The 20,349-nt window shown below is 40.2% G+C and overlaps 1 protein-coding gene across 1 annotated transcript in view; it reads left to right on the forward strand.

The window, feature by feature from the left end:
* Nucleotides 1-20,349, forward strand: part of CUBN (cubilin) — a 143,555-nt gene that overhangs the window by 81,240 nt on the left and 41,966 nt on the right. Inside the window, exons 34-48 of the mRNA XM_085309431.1 lie at nucleotides 712-825; nucleotides 1,910-2,038; nucleotides 2,298-2,430; nucleotides 4,659-4,864; nucleotides 5,824-6,005; nucleotides 7,523-7,712; nucleotides 8,837-9,034; nucleotides 9,360-9,506; nucleotides 10,421-10,611; nucleotides 10,877-11,048; nucleotides 13,076-13,250; nucleotides 14,320-14,498; nucleotides 16,228-16,437; nucleotides 16,737-16,877; nucleotides 18,269-18,450. Of these exons, the coding sequence (XP_085165557.1) occupies nucleotides 712-825; nucleotides 1,910-2,038; nucleotides 2,298-2,430; nucleotides 4,659-4,864; nucleotides 5,824-6,005; nucleotides 7,523-7,712; nucleotides 8,837-9,034; nucleotides 9,360-9,506; nucleotides 10,421-10,611; nucleotides 10,877-11,048; nucleotides 13,076-13,250; nucleotides 14,320-14,498; nucleotides 16,228-16,437; nucleotides 16,737-16,877; nucleotides 18,269-18,450 (2,549 nt within the window). The remainder of the gene's footprint in view (nucleotides 1-711; nucleotides 826-1,909; nucleotides 2,039-2,297; nucleotides 2,431-4,658; nucleotides 4,865-5,823; nucleotides 6,006-7,522; nucleotides 7,713-8,836; nucleotides 9,035-9,359; nucleotides 9,507-10,420; nucleotides 10,612-10,876; nucleotides 11,049-13,075; nucleotides 13,251-14,319; nucleotides 14,499-16,227; nucleotides 16,438-16,736; nucleotides 16,878-18,268; nucleotides 18,451-20,349) is intronic.

Below are 20,349 nucleotides of genomic sequence, written 5' to 3' on the forward strand. Positions count from 1 at the left end.
GACAAGCTAAACCAACACGGGAATCAAAAATACCSTGAGTCAGAAATCCTCTTTTTCGGCTTGTAGCCTACAGTCTGAGCGCGTGGAAAATCCAATTCCATACGAACATAGCTGAGGGTAGTTAATGATCCTTTAACCAGACTAATTGATGTATGTGGGACATTACCAAGCAATGAAAGATCCAGCTCTTTCTGAGCCTGGAGCAGGGCAGCGTCAGTTCATATTTTGTCCAGATCTGCGATATAGATCACAAAGGGACAGGAGGTCATGGATGTAGAAGTAAGATTTGTTTTTCAATTATAATGTGTGTAAATTTTCCATGCTGTATTTGGTGACTCTATATAATGAAGCTGTTCAGATGTTGGAAAATTTAGGGTCATGTGTTTGCATTAAATTCTAYGCTTCTAAACTAGAAAGTACTGAAATATGAAGATATTTACCAGGACTTTTACAGTAAAGATTAATGGACTTCCACCAAATTCCCTTTACATATCAAAAATTAAATTATTTCAGATTTTATGCTTTATGATCCACTAASAGACACTAATTTATTTAACTGATTAAGTTCAGGGGAGAGAAGAAAAGATAGTACTTCTGCTATCCTAGAATAAATATGGAAAATTGAAATCCAGTGTGTATTTACATGTCATTATGTACGTGTGAAATGCCATCCCTCCCCTCAAAAGCGCTTTYGCTTTTTTCTCTTACCAGTTAACCACGTTACGCTCTCATTCACTGACTTTGATATTGAAAACAGCAGGCAAAACTGTACGACGGATTTTGTAGAGGTTTTGGATGGGAACAACTACGAGGCTCCTCTTCGAGGTATTGCGCCTTCTCATCTTTATTTCACGCACAGGGCTACACACAGCAGGAGCGCTACCTTTTCCGTGAGCCGCCTCCTGCTCGGTGGGCTTCCCCTGGCACGGGGAGTGCCCGTGGCAGCGCTGGCCCGGGGAGACCCAGGCTGGAGGAAAACCCTTGGTGTAAGCAGAGTCAGCGCCATACGCAGGTGGTAAAAGCTGCYGGTTTTTGGGAGCAGAAAATGAACCTTCCTCAAACCCCTGAAAGCTTGATTTTCTGATTTTTCTATGGCTTTCTGCTCACTTCTCTGTTTTGCAGCAAAATTTAGCATTGTTTAAACTGCCAGGAAGCTGTGAGGCCACCCTGGCCACAGGGTGATCCCGACTCCCCTCGCACCCCCAGCATTGCCTCGAATTCACTCTCAGGAAATTGAAAACATCTGTGCCTGGTTCTGCTCTCCCTTACACTGGATTTGTATATACTCCCTTGACAGTAGTGGCGTTACACTCTGTTTAAGTGGGTTGTAACTGAGAGCAGACTGCAGTTCTTCATCTCCTGCTCTGGGATGTTGCTGTTTCTCACTCCAGGCAAGAAGACCAGGGTACTAGCATCTATCTTTCTCTCTGCCGTTGGGTGCCTTGCTGCTGGAGTATCTTTAACATGCTGAACCCCATGTTATAGTCCATTGCAGGAGAACTGATGTTATTTGTCACTTTTTTTTTTCCCCCCATCACTAACCAATGGAGTGAAACAGAAACTATTGGCAGACGTATTTGTTGGTATTTTTTTTTCTAGTTAGGCTGAATTATCTGGACAGAGTGAAAACAGAAGATGTCACCATCATCAGAACAGCCAGCAGTTAGGGTGCCTGGAGTGCAGGAGGTCCAGATTCAAATCCTTCCTCYGATTAAAATATATATTGCCACAAACTGGGTTCTCTAATAAAATGGYTATTCCATATTTATGTGTATTTAATTTGCAATTGCAATTATAAGCAACAAATGTTATTCCTGGCTGCTGTCAGGAGTTAATCCCAAATGTTAGGTGAGCAATAGTAATTATAAGCTGAATGCTTCATTTTTCTCTTTGTCTTGTTCTCTTTCAGGCCGTTACTGTGGCACTACTATGCCACATCCTATCACTTCTTTTGGTAATGCCTTGGTGGTGAACTTCTTCTCCAACAACAACATTACCACCAAGGGCTTCCATGCCACCTACGCTGCATCGTCATCATGTAAGTCCATACAGTAGGTGTTGCTAGCCTATGCCTCTGATTTTTAAGAAAAGGAGCAGACRTTGTATCTCTTTGGCTCTCTGACATTGCCACATTTAAACTCCCCAATTTCCCTACCTCTCCTTTTGGCCAAGATCTCAACAAGTTAAAGAACAAGGAGAAGTGCTTCCCTGATTAGCAAATTCTCTGGCCCTCTCAAGGTATTTTTTTTTTCCTGTGTTATCTTTCTCTAGCCTCTGCTGTCTCCTTCTCGTTGCAGCCTGCGGGGGTACTTTCCACATGGAGAGAGGAGCTTTCAGCAGCCCTGGCTATCCCGAGCCGTACCCTCTCGATACCGAGTGCGTCTGGAAGATTCTCAGCTCCCCTGGCAACCGGCTCCAGCTGTCCTTCATGTAATGCATTGCCAGGGGTTGTTATTCAGCCCTTTAACGGAGCTGAAGGAAGGATGCGCTGTGTTTATTAGGAAATGCAATTACCAGACGATAAAGCTGAAATGTGCTTTTAGAGTAACTTGGATGGAGAACACAGCAGTGGCTGGTGGCAGCTTGCAATCAGTGTTCTCCTTTCTTAGTCATTGCTTATATTAAGGCACATACAGCATTATATAAATAGGTGGTTTATTGTTTGAGCAACATGATATGCTGAAGAAGCCGGATCTCACACACTTATAAACAAGAAGAAGCATTACTTCCCTTTTTCTTTTTTTTTCTTTTTTTTTTCTTTTTTTTTAAACACTTTTTTTTTTAAACAAATGGAATTCCTATTTCCCTACTGCCAGGTTCATCATACTGTTGTAATACAGCTGTATAATAATATAGCTGAGTAATATAAAGGGCCCAGATACTTCATATACTGTAGCGATAGAATTGATATCAAATTCTTCAGAGTTACTCCAACAACAAGTATAGTAGTGGAGGTACAACAGGGACTAAGGGAATATGTCAAGAAATTTTGTTTTCCCTACAGCAAATAAAATTTCCTTTGAAAACTTCGGACAGGAAAGTCATGCGTGACCCGCAGAACAATGCAGAGTCCTTCGGCAGGGTAGTTAGGTGGTTGTTTAACCATGATGTGGATTTCTGAGCTTCCCTGTTTCCCAGTGTCAAGCAGCAGCTGGTGCCAAGGAAGAGAACACTGTCCCCTTGCAAAGCTGATCAGAGGTTAGCAGGAAAGCAAAGTAATTCTGAAACTTGCTTTTACAGTTAATCGGAACAAAAGGAAAAGTTGTTCAATAATATGCTAACTATAAAAAGTGCAATTTTTTAGCGCATACTGACTCATTAACACAATAAAAAGGACATTATAGCCCTCCTTTACTCACTGAAGTGGAGTATAAATACTACAGCCTGAAATTATTTTCCAAAATATTTGCTACAAAAAAATGAATAACAACACTAGAGATTTAGAATGAAATAGAAGCTATCAGCAGAACATATATTTGGATACATAAAGTGATACTGAGTTGATGTAGGCTCTTTTCCTTTAGTTACGTATACCTGAAAGATAAGCTGAAAACACTGGAAAACCTGGAGTCATTGTGTTAGAAAAAGGTATCTATTTTACTTAGTTTAACATAGGGGTTTTATGAAGTTTTGTTGGCATGAGATATTCATTTTCTTCAGCTCAGTCTGAACAAAAATGTCGGTCTTGCATGTTGAGGTTTAGCTTTAAATTAGTCTAAAGTATATCCAGATGAGTGGCTGGAACCATTTCAAAGACAGTCTGTACGCTGGAGACATATGGCTGTGTTCAGGACTGAAGAAAGGGGAGGAGCTGTTACCAGAAAATCAGAAAGCACAAGTATTTGAGGCGTTATTTATAAGAATCACTTTCTGGAATCTTTGCTATATATTCATGGCCAACTTCTGAAAAGTATATTGGATTGAATCAAAACACTTCACATAGAATAACTTTACTTAGAAATTGTAAGGTAATGATTTTTGTAATCTATTTAGCATTCAGGTCAGTGCAGTAATTGAAAACTTACTATCTGATTGCCAAATCCCATTCCTTTTCTAAGGTAAATATTGTTTTAGAAAAATTTATAGCAATTCTTATTATTTTTCAGAATCAGTTACATGAAATACAAAGAGGCCAGAGAAGCAGTAATATTTCATAACTCTCTAGAAATTGCTTAGGGACTTTTGAGCTCTGAGGTGTTAACTACAAATGAATCTCAGCCCCTGGAAACGCTTTCTGATCAGAAAGCCCCTCCCCCTTTGTAGGGGGCTGCAAATGGATTTGCAAGGCTAAAAGTTTTCTCTGCACCAAGTAGATGCTAAAGTCTAACCTGGTCTTATATTAAAAATCTGTTTCATATGTCAGAAGCTTTCTAAGTTTCAGTGATGTTGTTGGAGAACCAACATATCTTTAAAAGGGCTTAAGAACTCTTCAAAAATCATAACTTTTCAAACTGAAGCTCTATCATGAGGTAAGGGGCCAGAAAGGAATGAGCTGGGTATCGGTGGCACACCAGCAAAGGAGCGGGGATTTCTGGGCTCTGGGGGGCTTCATTGCTGCCGTCTTCCTAACACCAGCCCCGGGGCGGGAGGGGGTTGTGGCATGGTAGGGCAAACTGAAGTCCCACATCTGCTGATGCTCTCCTACTGCTTTTGAACAGAGCATTTCAGGTGGAACAGAGTAACGGCTGCACCAAGGACTACCTGGAGATTCGGGAAGGGAATGAAACGGGCGTGCTGGCAGGACGATTCTGCGGTGACTCTTTGCCTATAAATTATACGTCTACTGTTGGACATGTCCTGTGGGTGAAATTCGTCTCAGACAGCTCAGGCACTGCTGGTGGTTTCAGGGTCGCATTCTCGCACTGTAAGTAAATGTTATTTAGTTGGAAACTATTGTTCTTCCATAACACTTACAAAAGGACTCAAAAAAGTGAACATCTGGCCTTGTAAAGTGTATTAGAAAATTGTTGGGGAGATCTGGAAGGCTATTATTTCACTTAAAAATATTTTCTAACACGTCTGCCTAAGCTTTAGAGGGATACTCTTTCTAAAGCATATTAGGACAGAACTCATGTGCATGTAAGTCTATTAAGTGTAATACAATCAGAAGAATTAGACACAAACTTTTTTTCTTTTTTAATTATTATAACAGACGATATATTCAAATTGAATCGCATTATCCTTCTAGAAGCAAACAAATACCATGGATTAGGAAAAATTTAATGTGTTCTCTATTTCACTGGCTGTTTTCTAAATACATTTCTCAGTTGATCACCTAGTTTTCAGATTCATCCTTTAGCAGTGTTGGGCTGAGAAGACATGAATAAGAGCTACATGGTAACAACTTCTACAGTAACCCGAGGTTACCAGTAGCCTTAAAGTTAGAAATATCTGACCATATGCAAGAGCTACTTGCAAGTATGCAATCAAATTCAATGTTTATGTTGCCATTTATTAGGCAATTGACAAATTAAGAATAAATAATTTATTTTTCAGATTTCCATTTTCTTACTCAATGCTTCCCAGGAGCAAGTGGGTAGGAAGCAGGAGGAGGGAGGGGGAGAGGAACCATGCAATCTCCAAATCTCTCCTACAAGCAGAGCTGCATGGCTGGAAGGGGTAATTTCCTTCAGATAAGGGTGCAGTCATTCCCCATCACAAGGAAATAGTTAGATGTGCATCCTATTTGAGACATAGGTCTATGCCTGGAAGTGCCCTGAGTAAACTAAATCATAGGGGCTGAAATAAGAGCTATGTTCCAGGCCTGGGCCATGATACTTCATTTAGATTAGAGGCATGAGTTGTCTCTTTCTTGTTTTTCAGTGTATGGAAATGACATTGTGGGAAATAGAGGACAAATAGCTTCACCACAGTGGCCCAGAAGTTACCCTCACAATTCCAACTACCAGTGGCGGATAAGTGTAAATGCTTCACAAGTTATCCATGGTCGTATCCTGCAGATGGATATCGAAAATCATTACAGATGCCATTATGACAATTTAAAGGTGATTTAATTGTGAGAAGTTCTTTTATTTTAATTAAATTTGATGAAAATAATGGAGCAACCTAAAAGAGAAGCACAAAGAATTTCCACAGACCAGGCTGGGGCTCACTGGTTTTACTTTGTTACCTTTTCATTAATTATTAGGAGGAGTCACATGCGCTTTGGTTCCCTAACAGATATTTCCAAGCTGGAAGTTTGAAACTTATTGAAAATAAATCTGCAATGGTACAATCACGATTTTTTTAAATTCAAGAATTTCAAGTCAGATACCAGGCTAAAAGATTGAACTTTGCTCGGCGCTGGTTCAGCTGAGGACAATAGTGATAATACCAGCCCAGTGCCTCTAGAAGTAAGGCCATTTTAAAAACCTACATGTTCTTCAAAACTCCCACTGCGCACTGATCCCCCCTGTAATTCAGTCTAGCCTTTTTCAGGCTAAAAATACCGTAACCACAGTGCTAAGCAAAGTGGAGCAATACAGATAAGTCTTATATAAATAGCTACTTAGGTAAATAATGTAAATCTCTTCTCCTTTGTTTTCTATCAGCTGATCCGATAATTATCTTTTTATTTCGTCTTGTTTGGTAACAAGAAAGGTAATACTAGATCAATATATTTGAATATAATTCATTATCAATTCACTAATAATCAAATATTACTTCAAAAAGGAAATGTAACTTCTTGCATCTCATGTCAGATTTAACAGCATCTTCTTTCTTCCAGCTCGATCTGGCTTTCTTTGTCCAGCCCTCAGAGAGGAAGATCAGTTTTTTAAATCAGCTAGATACTCAGTGGGTATAAATCAGCCTGGGTCCTTTAACCTGACTCAGAGGTCAGACCTTCAATGTAATGTTATTTTTCTTTTTTCCTAGCTTTCTCTACTGGACATGTTTTTCTTGGGTGAAAGAGAACAAGAACGTAAATAGGTTTGAAAGGCAGCAAAAGAGAAGCACCTTTTAACCAACCAAGAATTTAGCTTGTAAATAAATAAAATGAAAATATTTTATTACATATTTATTTAATAGATTAATATATTTAGATATATTAGATAGTATATATTTAATATATATAATAAAATATGTATATTCATCAGGGGAAAAAAGGAAAAGAAAAAATCCAAGAAAATTAATCCCTTTTTCCTGCAGATTTTATTGTTTTCTCCTCAGCGAAGCACAAGGTTGTATTAATGGATTTTTTTCACACGAGARGCCAGCCAGTGTCCCCAAAGACGCCTTCTCTGTGACAGAGGAGCTGAGTTTGATGGCTTCTGTCCAGGTCCTTCTGTGAGARCTTCACAATTAACAGCATTCAACGGGAATTTTACCCCATTTCCTTTGTAGAGGCAATGGGTCCCCCGATGGCTCTCACGGCTGTCCGGGGTTTGCTGGAAGAGCCGTGTCCTTCTCACTCACTTGAATGAGGTCGCTGTTCTGCTCGAAACGTTGCTGGGTAYGGGGAGGCCAGACAGGTGCCTCCGCGAGGAATGGCAGCTTCGCTCCCTCCTCCTCCTCCGTGCAGGTTTACGACGGCCCCAGCGTTCATTCTCGTCCTATTGCGACCTACTGTGGCACGGCCCCGGCTTCCTTCGCGACCTCTGGCAGCTCTCTGACGGTCCAGTTCCAGTCAGATTACTCCGTGAGCGGAAAGGGCTTTCTTCTGGAGTGGCATGCGGAGGACGGTTCTCCTGCTGCACGCACCATTGCTAGAGGTCGGTCTCTAGTGGGGTGCACGGCTGAAAGTGATATATATATATATACACACCCAGGGATGTTCTGAGCTTTGCCTAAGGGAACTGCAAACCAGTCCTCCCCCCAGAAGAACTCCTAGTTAATTAATCGAGACATTGATATTTTAATTAAACATTTTAAACATTTTAAACATTTTAAACATTTTAAACATTTTAAACATTTTAAACATTTTAAAACAGTTTAATTAAACTGTTTTAAAAATGAGACTTTATGTCTCAATAGTATGATGGAAGGGTATTTTTCTTTATACTGGTGTTCCATGAAAGCTAAACCTTTTATATACTTTAATGAAAAAGGGGTCTTTCTTGAAATACCATCACTGGCCCTTCTGATTTGAAACATTCAGAACATGAAACTACACCATAAATAGAGAGAATATGTTCAGTATGACCATATATCTCTGAGAAGTAGCTCCTGGAAGGAGGGGGAATGTGCTTATTATATCATTGATTTTGTTTGAGCAAGTAAAGCAAGAGAAAGTTAAGACTAACTAGGATGTAGCGAAATATCTTGTTTCTAAATCTGAAGACAGATTTTTGGGGACAGAGGGACTAAGGATCTCTGGGGCTCTGCAGAATTGCAGCAGTATTTTATGGGTTTATGTGCTGGGAGAGCACTGAGCCACTAGATCATCAAGGACTCCATCTGCCTAATAACATAGCTGCAACATTAGGGATGGAGAAGGAAAAGCACTTCAGTTTGAACAGAGTCAAGACTGTTTAACTCAGCTAATTAGCTTACCAGTACCCGATTTGTATGGTAATATACGCAGCTTTCCTTTCTGACGCYTTTGTTAAATGATGCTAGATCTTGWTAGGGCCTATCCTAGATASTCCTCATAGTAAAATAGATCACATCCTTACTACACCAGCTAGCAAAGGACTATAGTCCTTGTAGGTCTAGTGTCTCAGACTTTGTACTCGGTCCAAATACAAGCAATACCTGAAGAAATACATTCCTGTGACTACATGTATCATTGTGTCCTCATTGTGCTTAGTGGTAGGACTCTCAGCTTACCTTAAGTATGGGTCAATGTTCAGTTTAAAAAGTGGATGCTTTCATTTTGTCTCCCTGTACATGACAGGTGCTTGCGGAGGGACTGTAACAGCTGAAGAAACGCCTTCTTTCCTTTTCTCCCCGGGCTGGCCCATGAATTACAGAAATTTTGCTGACTGTGTATGGCTTATCAGAGCTCCTGGATCCACTGTAGAGTTCAATATCTTGGCCTTAGACATTGAATCTCACAGTTCATGCAACTATGACCARCTTATTATTCGAGACGGTGAGAAGTCAATCTTGCTCTGCCCTGACAGCATGAAATAGATACCCAAGGTCTCAGTATCTAAAATTCTCTCATCCATTGAGCTGAAGTAATCTAAAAAGCAATAGGAGCATGCTCTAAAGAAATTTTCTGTTTATATGGTGAATATTTTTGCTGGTTCACTTAAAGTTTAGCAAAATATTTGATGGTCTGTGAAAATGTTTCTTGGTCTGGGAGGGTTTAAAGACCTTGAAAAGCACTTGCCTGAAAGTGTGAGACCCACAGCAACTGACAGGGAGGTTTGAATGTATTTGGTTTAAACACTAACATTYATTGTTGACCCTAGGAGACACTAGTCTTTCTCCAGTATTGGCTACTCTGTGTGGACGAGAACCTTCTGGGCCAATAAGATCAACTGGAGAGACGATGTTCATCCACTTCATGTCAGATGCAAGTGTCACTGGAGCTGGATTTAATGCCTCCTATTACAAAAGTAAGATTTGTTTCCCTTCTCCCTGCAGTAAGTATCTGTCTTGCTGCTTACTGCTGGGTACAGAAAGAACTGACTCTTGATGGCATTTTTAACAGATGTCTGCACTCTATCCAATTAACCACACAGATGAATTATTCACATCGCACAAATGCACATTCATAAATCTCTGACTCTGTGAAGGTAAAATTTGCCATTTTCACAGAGATATAATGCAATGAAGCATGATTCAACTAGGCCAGTCACTTTCCAGAAATAAGAATARTGTGTACTAAAGGAGGTTATAACAGCTCTGCTGAGGGATGGAAGAGCAAGAATGCCCAACTAAGAGAAGGAAATGAACAACTCGAAGCAGAGACACAAACCAGGCACAGAGAGATGCTGAGAGCTGCGTTAAGTTCCAGCTGGGATGTTAGCAGTTTGCAGTAGTGCACCTCCCACATGCATCAGGGAAGGCAACATATTCCTGAACAAGCTAGAGGCACCAAAGAAGATGTAATGAAAACGGTGGGCAGCCAGGGGAGATTGTTCTGACTTGCAGCTTGTGGTGGTGATAGTGGTTTGGTCCATAGCTAGAAGCAAGGAACGCAGATACTGTAAAGATATGCTTATGCCATGGAGATCCTTGGCATAGCTACCTGCTTRCTTTTGTTTCTTAAAAAGTCTGAGAACCAGGTCTCAGTGTGAAGATACTTGATGCGTGTCATTTTGCAACCTACTGCCTTGTATGTGGCAGATCATTCATTGTGTGCACCGCTGCATGTCCCTCACTCTTCAAACACTTGCTTCAATGTTTCCTTTTATGTGTCACATCTTTTAGGAGACAGGAGGTTTTTTGAGTATGTATGAGTATTTGAATGAATATTTGAGTAGTTAACGCTAATGTTTTCTTCTTGGCTTCGACTTCTTTTTCTCAGGCTGTGGAGGCTATTTGCATACAGGCAGGGGTGAGATCACATCCCCCAACTACCCTCAAGACTATGCTCCTAATCTGAATTGTTCCTGGCACATACTGGTAACCTCTGGATTTATCATCGGTGTCCATTTTGAACAGCCTTTTCAGGTGAAGGCAGAGGATGCTTCCTGCAACCATGGGGATTATGTAGAGGTGAGGTTATTGGATAGGGCCCCAAATCCTCAAAGCTATTAAAGCTACTTGATCTTACAGATTTCAGTGTAAGACAACCCAGCTTCTCAGGAGGTGGAAATACCAAAGGGAAACACCAAAGAGATTCGTTCTCTGCCTCTCTCTTATTTATTTCTGTGTGTTAATTAATCACTAGGTTATTGTTTTCCCCCAGGGCTGGAAGCACTCAAGGTGTGCACTCCAGGGCTGTGCGCTTGACTGACCTTAGCAAGTTTTCTTCTTTCAGCTRAAGAATGGATTAGATGCCGCTGCCCCACCTTTAGGGAACGGAMGGTTTTGTGGCAGCAGCCCCATCTCTACCATGTACACCTCAGACAATCAGCTGCTTGTCCGATTCATTACTGACAGCAGTGATGAGGGTCAAGGATTCAAACTGAAGTATGAGGCTAAGAGTCTCGGTAAGTCTCGGTAATAAACACAAGTTGTGCAACTCRATAGAAATAACTTTGAATTTGTTCTCTTAAATGAGTGGTTTGTTTCTTGTTATAAATCCTAACTCAGAAAGACTATAACTTGGTAAAAGCAAATGTCTGGAAAAATGTCCTRTTTTCTATTTCAGCAGGTGACTTCTGATCCTACTTTCCATTTTTATTCTCTTTAAAAAGAGACAGTTCCAGCTCATGGAAACTGGAGGCATTAAAGTAAAAAAAAAAAAATCTGATTGTCAACCCTTTATGAGGGAAGTAGGATCTGACATTAGAAAGAGATATTCATAATTCATACAGGAAAGGAAGAGAAGCTGGAAACAAGAACATGATTTTCAATATGCAATACACAGTGCAAATGCTAAGTTATGTCAGGAATGATTCAGTCTAGTGTATCTAGAAAAGTGATAACATTTCTCACAAGTTGTGCTCTCAACTGAGAAAATAACATCTCTTGTCAGAGATAACATTTTCAAAAGGCAGAGACTCAGGTTGCAGGATAAATCAGGGACTTGGCACTTGCAGTTGTTCTGCTGTATTTATGAAACATGCAACTTGGGACACAGGAAGTTCTCCTTCAAACAGTGACTAAACCATGACCATGCGCCAGCAATGTGCCCTTGTGGCCAGGAAGGCCAATGGTCTGCTGGGGTGCACTAGGAAGAGTGTTGCCAGCAGGTCAAGGGAGGTGATCTTGCCCTTCTACTCAGCCCTGGGGAGGCCTCATCTCRAGTWCTGTGTCCAGTTCTGGGCTCCCCAGTACGAGATAGACATGAAGCTACTGGAGAGMGTCCAGCGTAGGGCTACGAAGATGATCAGAGGGCTGGAGCACCTGCCCTAYGAGGAAYGGCTGCSAGARCTGGGCCTSTTCAGCCTGGGGAAGAGAAGACTGAGGGGGGATCTTATCAATGTGTACAAGTACCTGAAGGGAGGGTGTCAAAGGGACAGGGACAAACTTTTTTCAGTTGTCCTATGTGTCAAGACAAGARGCAATGGGCAGAAATTGAARCACAGGAAGTTCYRCCTGACCGTGAGGGGGAATTTCTTCCCTGTGAGAGTGACAGAGCACTGGACCAGGTTGCCCAGAGAAGTTGTGGAGTCTCCTTCTCTGGAGATATTCAAGGCCAGCCYGGACGCACCCGTGTCTAACATGCTGTAGGTGACCCTGCTGAGCAGGGAGGTTGGACTAGATGATCTCCAGAGGTCCCTTCCAACCTTAGTGATTCTATGATTCTSTGATTCTATGATAAACATGAACTAAACATGGCTAGGGCAACCTGTCAGTCCAGCTGAGTTTGTAAGTGCTTGTTTTCTGCCTACTTTTTCCTGTTGCTACAAAGAATCCTTGTTAGCGTTACTCTAGTGGATGCCTGAAGGGAATGGGTCATGCTGTACAGTAATATTTTAACCATTTCAGCTTAGAAAGCCTGCCTGGCTAAAACCCTTTATTTACCAGCATTATTAGAAAGTTTTTTTTTTCTTTCTGAAAGCTTTAAGCCAAAAGTAAAGATAATTTTGTAGGATAAAGGACCTGAACAAATCCTTGTGTTTGCTCTGACTGGCATTTCTCACAGATTCATTATTGTCTCAAAAAGACATTTCAGCATTTGGAAAGTAGAGGTGGGGAATGATTCATAGAGGAACTGATGGATMTGACCTGTTGGCTTTCTAGCTCTTGGGAACTAGGGTAGGAGTAAGGCAAGAAGCATGTTTCCTGCTGGGCTTAAAAGCAGTCCAAGGACAAACTAATAGCAGTTTAATTGAGGGATATGAACATGTGGAAATGAAGGAGAACTGGGTAGGCAGAAGCACAGAAGCTCAGCTTTCTATACTGCATTAAAATGTTTCACCATATTAAGATTACAAAAAGCATTTGTTTTTGACATGACTATATGACACCGAAAGGAAACTGTGTTAGAATATAGTGATGACTCATATTTTTGACACCTCACCCATTTCCTTAACATGTTGTTTTTTATTGGTAATCTTCTCTTTCCCAGCTTGTGGAGGGAATATTTATATCAATGATTTCAACCTCGGTGGATATATATCTTCTCCCAACTATCCAAGCAATTATCCCCCACATGTTGACTGTGTCTGGACCATAACTGCTCCTAATGGACATGCGGTAGAGCTGCAATTTGAAGATCAGTTTTACATTGAACCTTCACCAAAGTATATATCTACATTGTTTTGCCTGTGTTTCCTGAGAGATTCCATTTTGATTCTTCTTTCCCTGTTAYTTTCTCTAATTCCTCCCAGAGTGCTCTTCCAGATTTACAGCCAAGAATGACTAAGAAATTTTTGAGAGAAGTTACTGATTCTATCAAGTCATTTGTATATATTCACAGGACTTCTCATTGCATGGCAGAGATGAATAAAACAGGCAGAGAAAGAGAAGCCGTGGTAGGAAAGATATTTTCTGTAAAATGTGTGCCATATAGTCCTTTCATATTTCAGTTTCCAGCCACTGTGGCTCTGAATTGGTTTTAGTCCAGTGGGTCACCTCCACAAAATATTTGTCTCCCTCTTCCATTGCCTGCCTGCTGGTTTGCCATGGATCTACCTGTTTTGCAAATCCTGTCTGAAGCATAAATACAAGGCCTGGTTTCCAGCTGAGGTAATTTCATTGATTTGGGGCTGTACCAGTACATGCCGAAGGCAACTCTCACCTGCGAGGCTATATAAAAAAAAATCACTGCAGGATGGAGGATCCTGAAGGTGTATTTCCTCTCTGGCTTCCTAGAAGGTCTTCTGGGTGCTGCTCATCATTCAATAGGCAAAGCTGTCAGTTAAGATGTTTTGGGCCTTTCTGTGCCTGCCAAAGTAGGCTGTCAATTTTGAATATTGATTCTCTTCAGGTGTCTTATAGCTATTCCTTAATTCAGCAGTCAACAAAGAGGCTTAATTGGGAATATCTGCTGAATCTGAACACTGACAGAGATGTGCATGTTAGACTGTTACAACTATTTTATTAGCATTGTTCGTACCCCCAGAGATCTAGTTGCAGGTCTGATCAGATCATAGACTGGGTTTGGGATGAGTCTTTCTCCATGCTTCTAGCACCTCTTTTGAATCAAAACTTACATGTCTATCACAAATTGTAACTGATTATGAACTTCTTGATTCATCACATTGTATGGGAACTGATCTAATTCACTGTATCTTCATGAGTTTGTGTAACTGCTGAGACGTTTTAAAGCCATTACTGCTGTACACTGAATAGAAAACTCTTCTCTTCTAGCTGTACGTTTAGTTACTTAGAGCTACGCAATGGTGCCGACTCCAGCGCCCCTGTCCTTGCCAAGCTGTGTGGAGGTTCGATGCCAGGCTCACAGAGATCTTCAGCAGCTGTCATGTACATGAGGTTCAGGTCGGACAGCAGTGCCACACATGTGGGATTCAATGCAAAATACTCCATCGGTAACATTTGCATTTATCAATTTCTCTAATTTTAGAAAAGATTTAGGTCTCAAGTCCCAGACTTTTGTAAGGGRGCTTAAATCATTCATAAGAGGTGGTCTGACAGATACTTGCCTCTTTCAATTATTGAAATTATTCAATTATTGAGCTAAGGCATTAGAATCATTGCAGGGGTTAACATCAGCATGTACTCCACGTAGCAAGAGGTGCAAATTATAGCAGAACAGGAAAATATTGACAGATCTGCAGTAGTGGAAACAAAGACTGGGTAAGCCCCTGTCAAAGACAAGGGAAAAAGGCACACTAGCAAAAAGGCTGAGGCAGATAAAGTCAAGCAATATGATTTGGTTTTCAATATGCAAAATTAGGTTCACTTTTATGAGCAGCAAGCTGAAGGAGAATGCAAAGATCAGCTGAAAATTCGCAGAAAAGAATAAATTAAGAGTTTCTCTATGTAAATGTAAATCAATACGTATTAACAATGCTGCTAGACATACAGAAGCAGCRCAACAATGGTGCAAAAATGGAGTGAGGGGTGAGATTCATTATCTGTCAAGTGGGAAAAGAAATACTTCAAAATTATTTGCTTTCAAGCTGAAAACAATGAAAAAGATTGGCAAAAAATTTAAACTTAATTTAAAAATAGCCTTTGATCAGATTCGAAATTATGATACTCTTTTTATGTAATGTTCATAATTTTAAAAGGACAGCATCTATTATGTTAGTGCCACACATGTAAGACAGTCTAGGACTGTTAATTTTTCAACGGCAAAGAACTAGACTATATTGTTTTGCATCGGATTTTGTTGATCATGTTAGACCTCAAACACATAAACAGATATATGTGTGGTTATATGTCTGAAAGGGAAAACTGAAGCCACCTGCAAGAAAATATTGTTGGTATGCTGAGCCASAATTTACATTTATCTGTAAAAGATTTTCACCATCTCAACTACGTCCGTCAACTGGAATAAAGGACTAATAACTTAGCGTAGTATGAACACAACTGTACAAGGCAAGCATGTACCTATCATCATTGCCATGAAAAGATTATAACTAGCAGACACACAGAATATGCCGTGAAATCCCATGTATTCCCCAGCGAATATTATTTGCTCTAAGCCTTAGTATTATGAGCTTATGTTTGATAAGTACCACAAAGAAATGAATTTTCAGAGGGCAAGAAATAAAAATAAATGAACTGTGATATAGTCCTTTATTGAGACATCATGAGGAGTGGTAAGGAAGTAGGAAGGGAATCCAGGAAAGAGAAGAGGAATCTGAACCATTGATGTAAGCCCAAACCAGCAATCAAATTTGGTCAGTCATAAAAATTTAGATCAGTATTTAGCAGACTATATTTCTTTGTAATTGTCCAGTAGGGATTTCCGTATGCTGATTGTGATGTGTTTGATGTCTTTTTGAGAAGAGCTGGATTTTCCAGTAAATATGGATGTTGGCAGAAATCAGACGTAGGCCTTAAAATCTGTAAGTTTATTCAAATTAGTGACAGACAGGTCAGCGAGGAAGGGATGCTTACAGTGGAAGGGTATATGTGTAAAAAAAAATAGTTCTTGTTGAATTAGGAGGAGAATGTGGAATCTGAAGGCAATTCCCACTGTATTACCTCAAAATGAGTCAGTTGTCCCACAACTTTAAGTCCTATTTAGGAGGAAGTTCATCTCTTTGAGGTCCTTCCTTAGAGTAAGAAATGTCCTTGCCTTTGCAGCTCCCTGCGGTGGGACAGTGGTGGGACAAACTGGCACCATTGAAAGTGTGGGGTATCCTGACCTTCATTATGAAGATAACCTGCTGTGTGAATGGTTTCTGCAGGGACCCAGGGGCCACTATCTTACCATCAGCGTAGAAGACCTAGATATTCAAAACTCCTCTGAATGTGCAAGAGATTTTGTGGAGATCCGAGAATACAACACCTCTGGTCAGAGAACTGTTTCAAAGTTTGTCTTCCCTTCCTTAATACCGCTAAAGAAACCTCTGAAGAGGTTTCAGAAATAATTCCCCACTGCATATAAAAAGAGCCCTTTGAATGAACAGTGCTCCTGTCTGCCTTGCTTGCTGAAGCAAAGCAAAGCAAACAAAGCCCTTCCATTTCCCAGCGATGACTTAATTTTACTTGTTTACTCCTGTCTACCTAGTTAAATTGAAAAGTGATCCATCAGTATAAATGCAAATAATGTCTTTGATATAAAATTGTCTTTCTGTATTTGACTTGTGCAGGAAATTTATTGGGCAGGTACTGTGGTAATACTCTACCTGATGCTGTGGACACCTCTGACAGTTTTGCTTATGTCAAGTTTGTCACTGATGRATCAGTCAATGCCCGAGGATTCAGACTGCGCTTTGATTCCAGTGCTGAAGGTTGGCTTTATAAGGTTATAAGTTTCTATCAGGGAGGCAACACATACTACACACCATAATTATTATAGTACAGCACACATTCTAGATCACTTATTCTTGGAGTAGTGTATATTTGCTCTTCACATCTATGTCTGGGTTAAACATGAATAGAGCTCTCTGATCACTAGTTGCCTTGAGAGGCAAGCAATCTTCTGCTATAATGGATATTGCCCTCAACAGTAGATCTCAGACAGTGAAGCCACTCTTCCACACCTTTTCTTTCCAGCCATCCGTCCARTGATGCCCTGCAATATTCCTCCCCTATCCTCTTGTCAAGGAGAAAGGTTTAGAGGAATGCTGTGATTTTTCATTATGTTATTCTGTTCCTCTGTGGTGGATGGTATTCTTAAATCTCTAGCACCTAAAACCCATATTTTGGAGTGAATTCTTCTCCTCTGCAGCCCTGCTCAAAAAGAATTATTTGTGGAAAAGTGGGGGAAAGGGAGCTGATGATGTAAAAACTCATACGTTTACTCACCTCCTTTGGGCAATTCCCTTAAATAAAAAGGAATTTCCACCACAAACTCCAGACTTTATTTTTCTTCAGAGATTTTACCTTTCGAAGTAAAAGGTCTTTCTAGACTTACCATTAGTGATGAAGACAGGACATACGCAATGAGTTTAAGAGCTCTGCGCTGATCAGGASTAAGGACATAGCCCTGGTCCTGCTGCTTACTTCTCTCTTACATTTCTAAGTATCCATGCAATGTGTGTCCCACCAAGATCTGGCTACTTTTTAAGAAAGAAATTCTTCTCAGTAGTGGTTTCAAAGACTCTCTTACCAACCCTGTGGAACTCCTTCCATCTCATATAAAATCTCAGCTGAAAGCTTCCTTATCCTTCATCAGTGCTTCAGTAAAATAACTGAGGAGGAGGAGGAAACAAACTCCAAAAGCACTCCCAAGACACTCTTATGCAAGTGTAGAAACGAAGTTTTGTCAGTAAAAATTTAACACCAGTTGATGCACAGATTAGACCATTCTTCAGGTGTCTATGAAGGTGAGGAAAAGGACCAACTCTCCCTCTGCACTCCATTAAATTCTTTGACTGTATTTTAAGAGGAAACCAAATATAAGACATAAGTCTGACAGGAGCCCTTCAGAAAAGAGAATATTAAGAAATGGACAAAAAGGAGTTTCTATGGTCAGTGGACATTCAAATTTAACACCTACTTCTATAGTTGAGTGATCAAGACTGGTGAGAACTCAGCTGTTTAGACAAACATGGACAAGACAGGCATATAACATCAAGTACTTGGGCTCTCTTTTTTCTTGCATAGTTAATGTATTCTTGCTGTAACTCTATAAGCAATGCTATACTCAAAAAGATGTTGCAATATTTGGGTATTTCAGAGTGTGGTGGCGATTTTACTGCCCCTGTTGGAACATTTACTTCTCCCAACTACCCCAACCTATACCCACACAATCGAGTATGTGAATGGAGGATCACAGTGGAACAAGGCCGACGTGTCAGCCTAACCATTAATGATATGAAAACTGAGGAGCACTGGAGGTGCTCATCGGATTATGTGGCTGTGAGTATGAGCTGTGAAGGCAGAAAATGCTGTTTCTGATCCTTTTATGTGACACTGATAGAAATAATACAGCTGACGTCATTTATATGTCTATATCTGGTTTTAAGACAAATCATAATTTCACTCAAAGAAAATGGATATAACGASAGAAAGTTAGCTCTCTAGGTTGCCTAAATTCATGTATTTTTTTAGAGTACGGACATTCTGGAATTCACAGGCCAGGCACAGGGTAGGATTTGAAGAACAGACTTCAGCTTCATAATTTTAACAGTRGGCAGGGGCACCTCCAGCTCCCCGAGTCTCCCTTGGGCCTCCAGGTATTTCTGGCACAGGAGCCGCAGGGTTCTCACAATACAGCTCTAACGTTGTTAGGTCCTTCTCTGTCAGCCATTCACCTCCAGGGCTGCTAGATCCTTTTTGTCCTTCTATTCCCATAGAGTGTGTCAAGGAAAGTACCTTATCCTTTATTTTCCTGTGTATGTGTCTTCTATAAGTTATTAGAATTGGCTCTTTATCAATTGTGGGGAAAAAAGCTTTGTTGTCTTTGATGGCTTTAGATACCCATTTTTTGTGGTCACAAAGTCCATCAGTCAAATTTCAAGTCTCTCTTGATTTTGGGGGTTGTTACTTTTATTAAATTAAAAAAAAAAAAAGAAGACGACTATCACAAGTTGCAACAAATGGCTAGTACTGGCTTGTACCTCACAGATTCTGCAGGGAAAACAGGGAAAAAACAGAAATTTTTCTCTCTTCATCATCTTCACCACTAAACAGGTTGTTAATTTGGCCCCAGTGGAGAACAAAAAAAAAAAAAAAAACCCAAAACAAAAAACAAAACACAGCAGGATGTACATCAGATGTGTAAAAGCTTCAGAAAGGTCAGTTGGAAAGAGGGTTCCTTTATGAAAGCAGCAGAAATGGGAGATGGTGCTGTGAAGTGTGATGCTCTGAAGACTAAAGCAAAGGCTGAAACAAGGGGGAGCAAGGGATCCATCTCCTCCGTCTTTTCAAGTGAGGCAGAGTTCCCTACACATTGTCTGTACCCTGGGTCCTACCAGCAGATCTAGTTTAGTTTTTCATTTGTTGAGATTAATGRTGCAAACACATGAATTCACTTTAGCGTAATCAGAATTTAGCTCATGCACACATGTGAGAGAAGTCACTCTCCCTTGTGATACTTAGCTAATAACCTTCACCTCTCTATTTTCCTTCACAGATGCTTTAGATAGACCATAAGAGCTGACTTTCTATYAATTAGTGAAGTAATGATTCCTGAAATAAAGAGCTATCCTGCTAGCTTTTGTGTCATCAGCACTCTTACTTATTCCAAATCTCAGTGGAAAATGTCTTTACTGCTTTGCCTGTGCTGCTAAGATAGTAGTAGAAGGAAGGAAATTAACTCCTAGGCTAATGCTGTATGAAAGAAGCTGTTCAAAATCCACTTGGATTATCAAAAAGTGAAATGTTTCAATTAATCAAAAAATGCCCACTGGCACTGAATATTTTACAATAGATTTTTTTGTTAAAGCTGATATTTGCCTTAACAAGTATATGAAGATGATCATCTGAAAAGGAATGAAAATGATTGGTACCTGGCATTAGTAAGTCATTCAAGCTCTACGTATTGGGATAAAATACTGTATAATTTCTCAACAGAATGTTTCAATTTTTGTTTAAAAAAGAGGGACTATGTTTGTGTTTTGCCAAAATGCACAATGTGTTTTTAATGTTTTACCTCGGAGCCTCATCCATTCAAGTCAATGGAAGTTTTTCCCAAGGTTTTGAATAGATTTGGGAACTAACCTTCTGTAAGGGACAGCAATGAACTGCATATTAAAGATGTGAAGCATTTGGCAGCAATGCAGGAGATGCTYGTAATACTGTATTTTGGTCTCCTAA

The sequence above is a fragment of the Rhea americana genome, unplaced genomic scaffold, assembly GCF_003343005.1.
Source record: "Rhea americana isolate MKP2758 unplaced genomic scaffold, rheAme1 scaffold_298, whole genome shotgun sequence".
Classification (NCBI taxonomy): Eukaryota; Metazoa; Chordata; class Aves; order Rheiformes; family Rheidae; genus Rhea; species Rhea americana.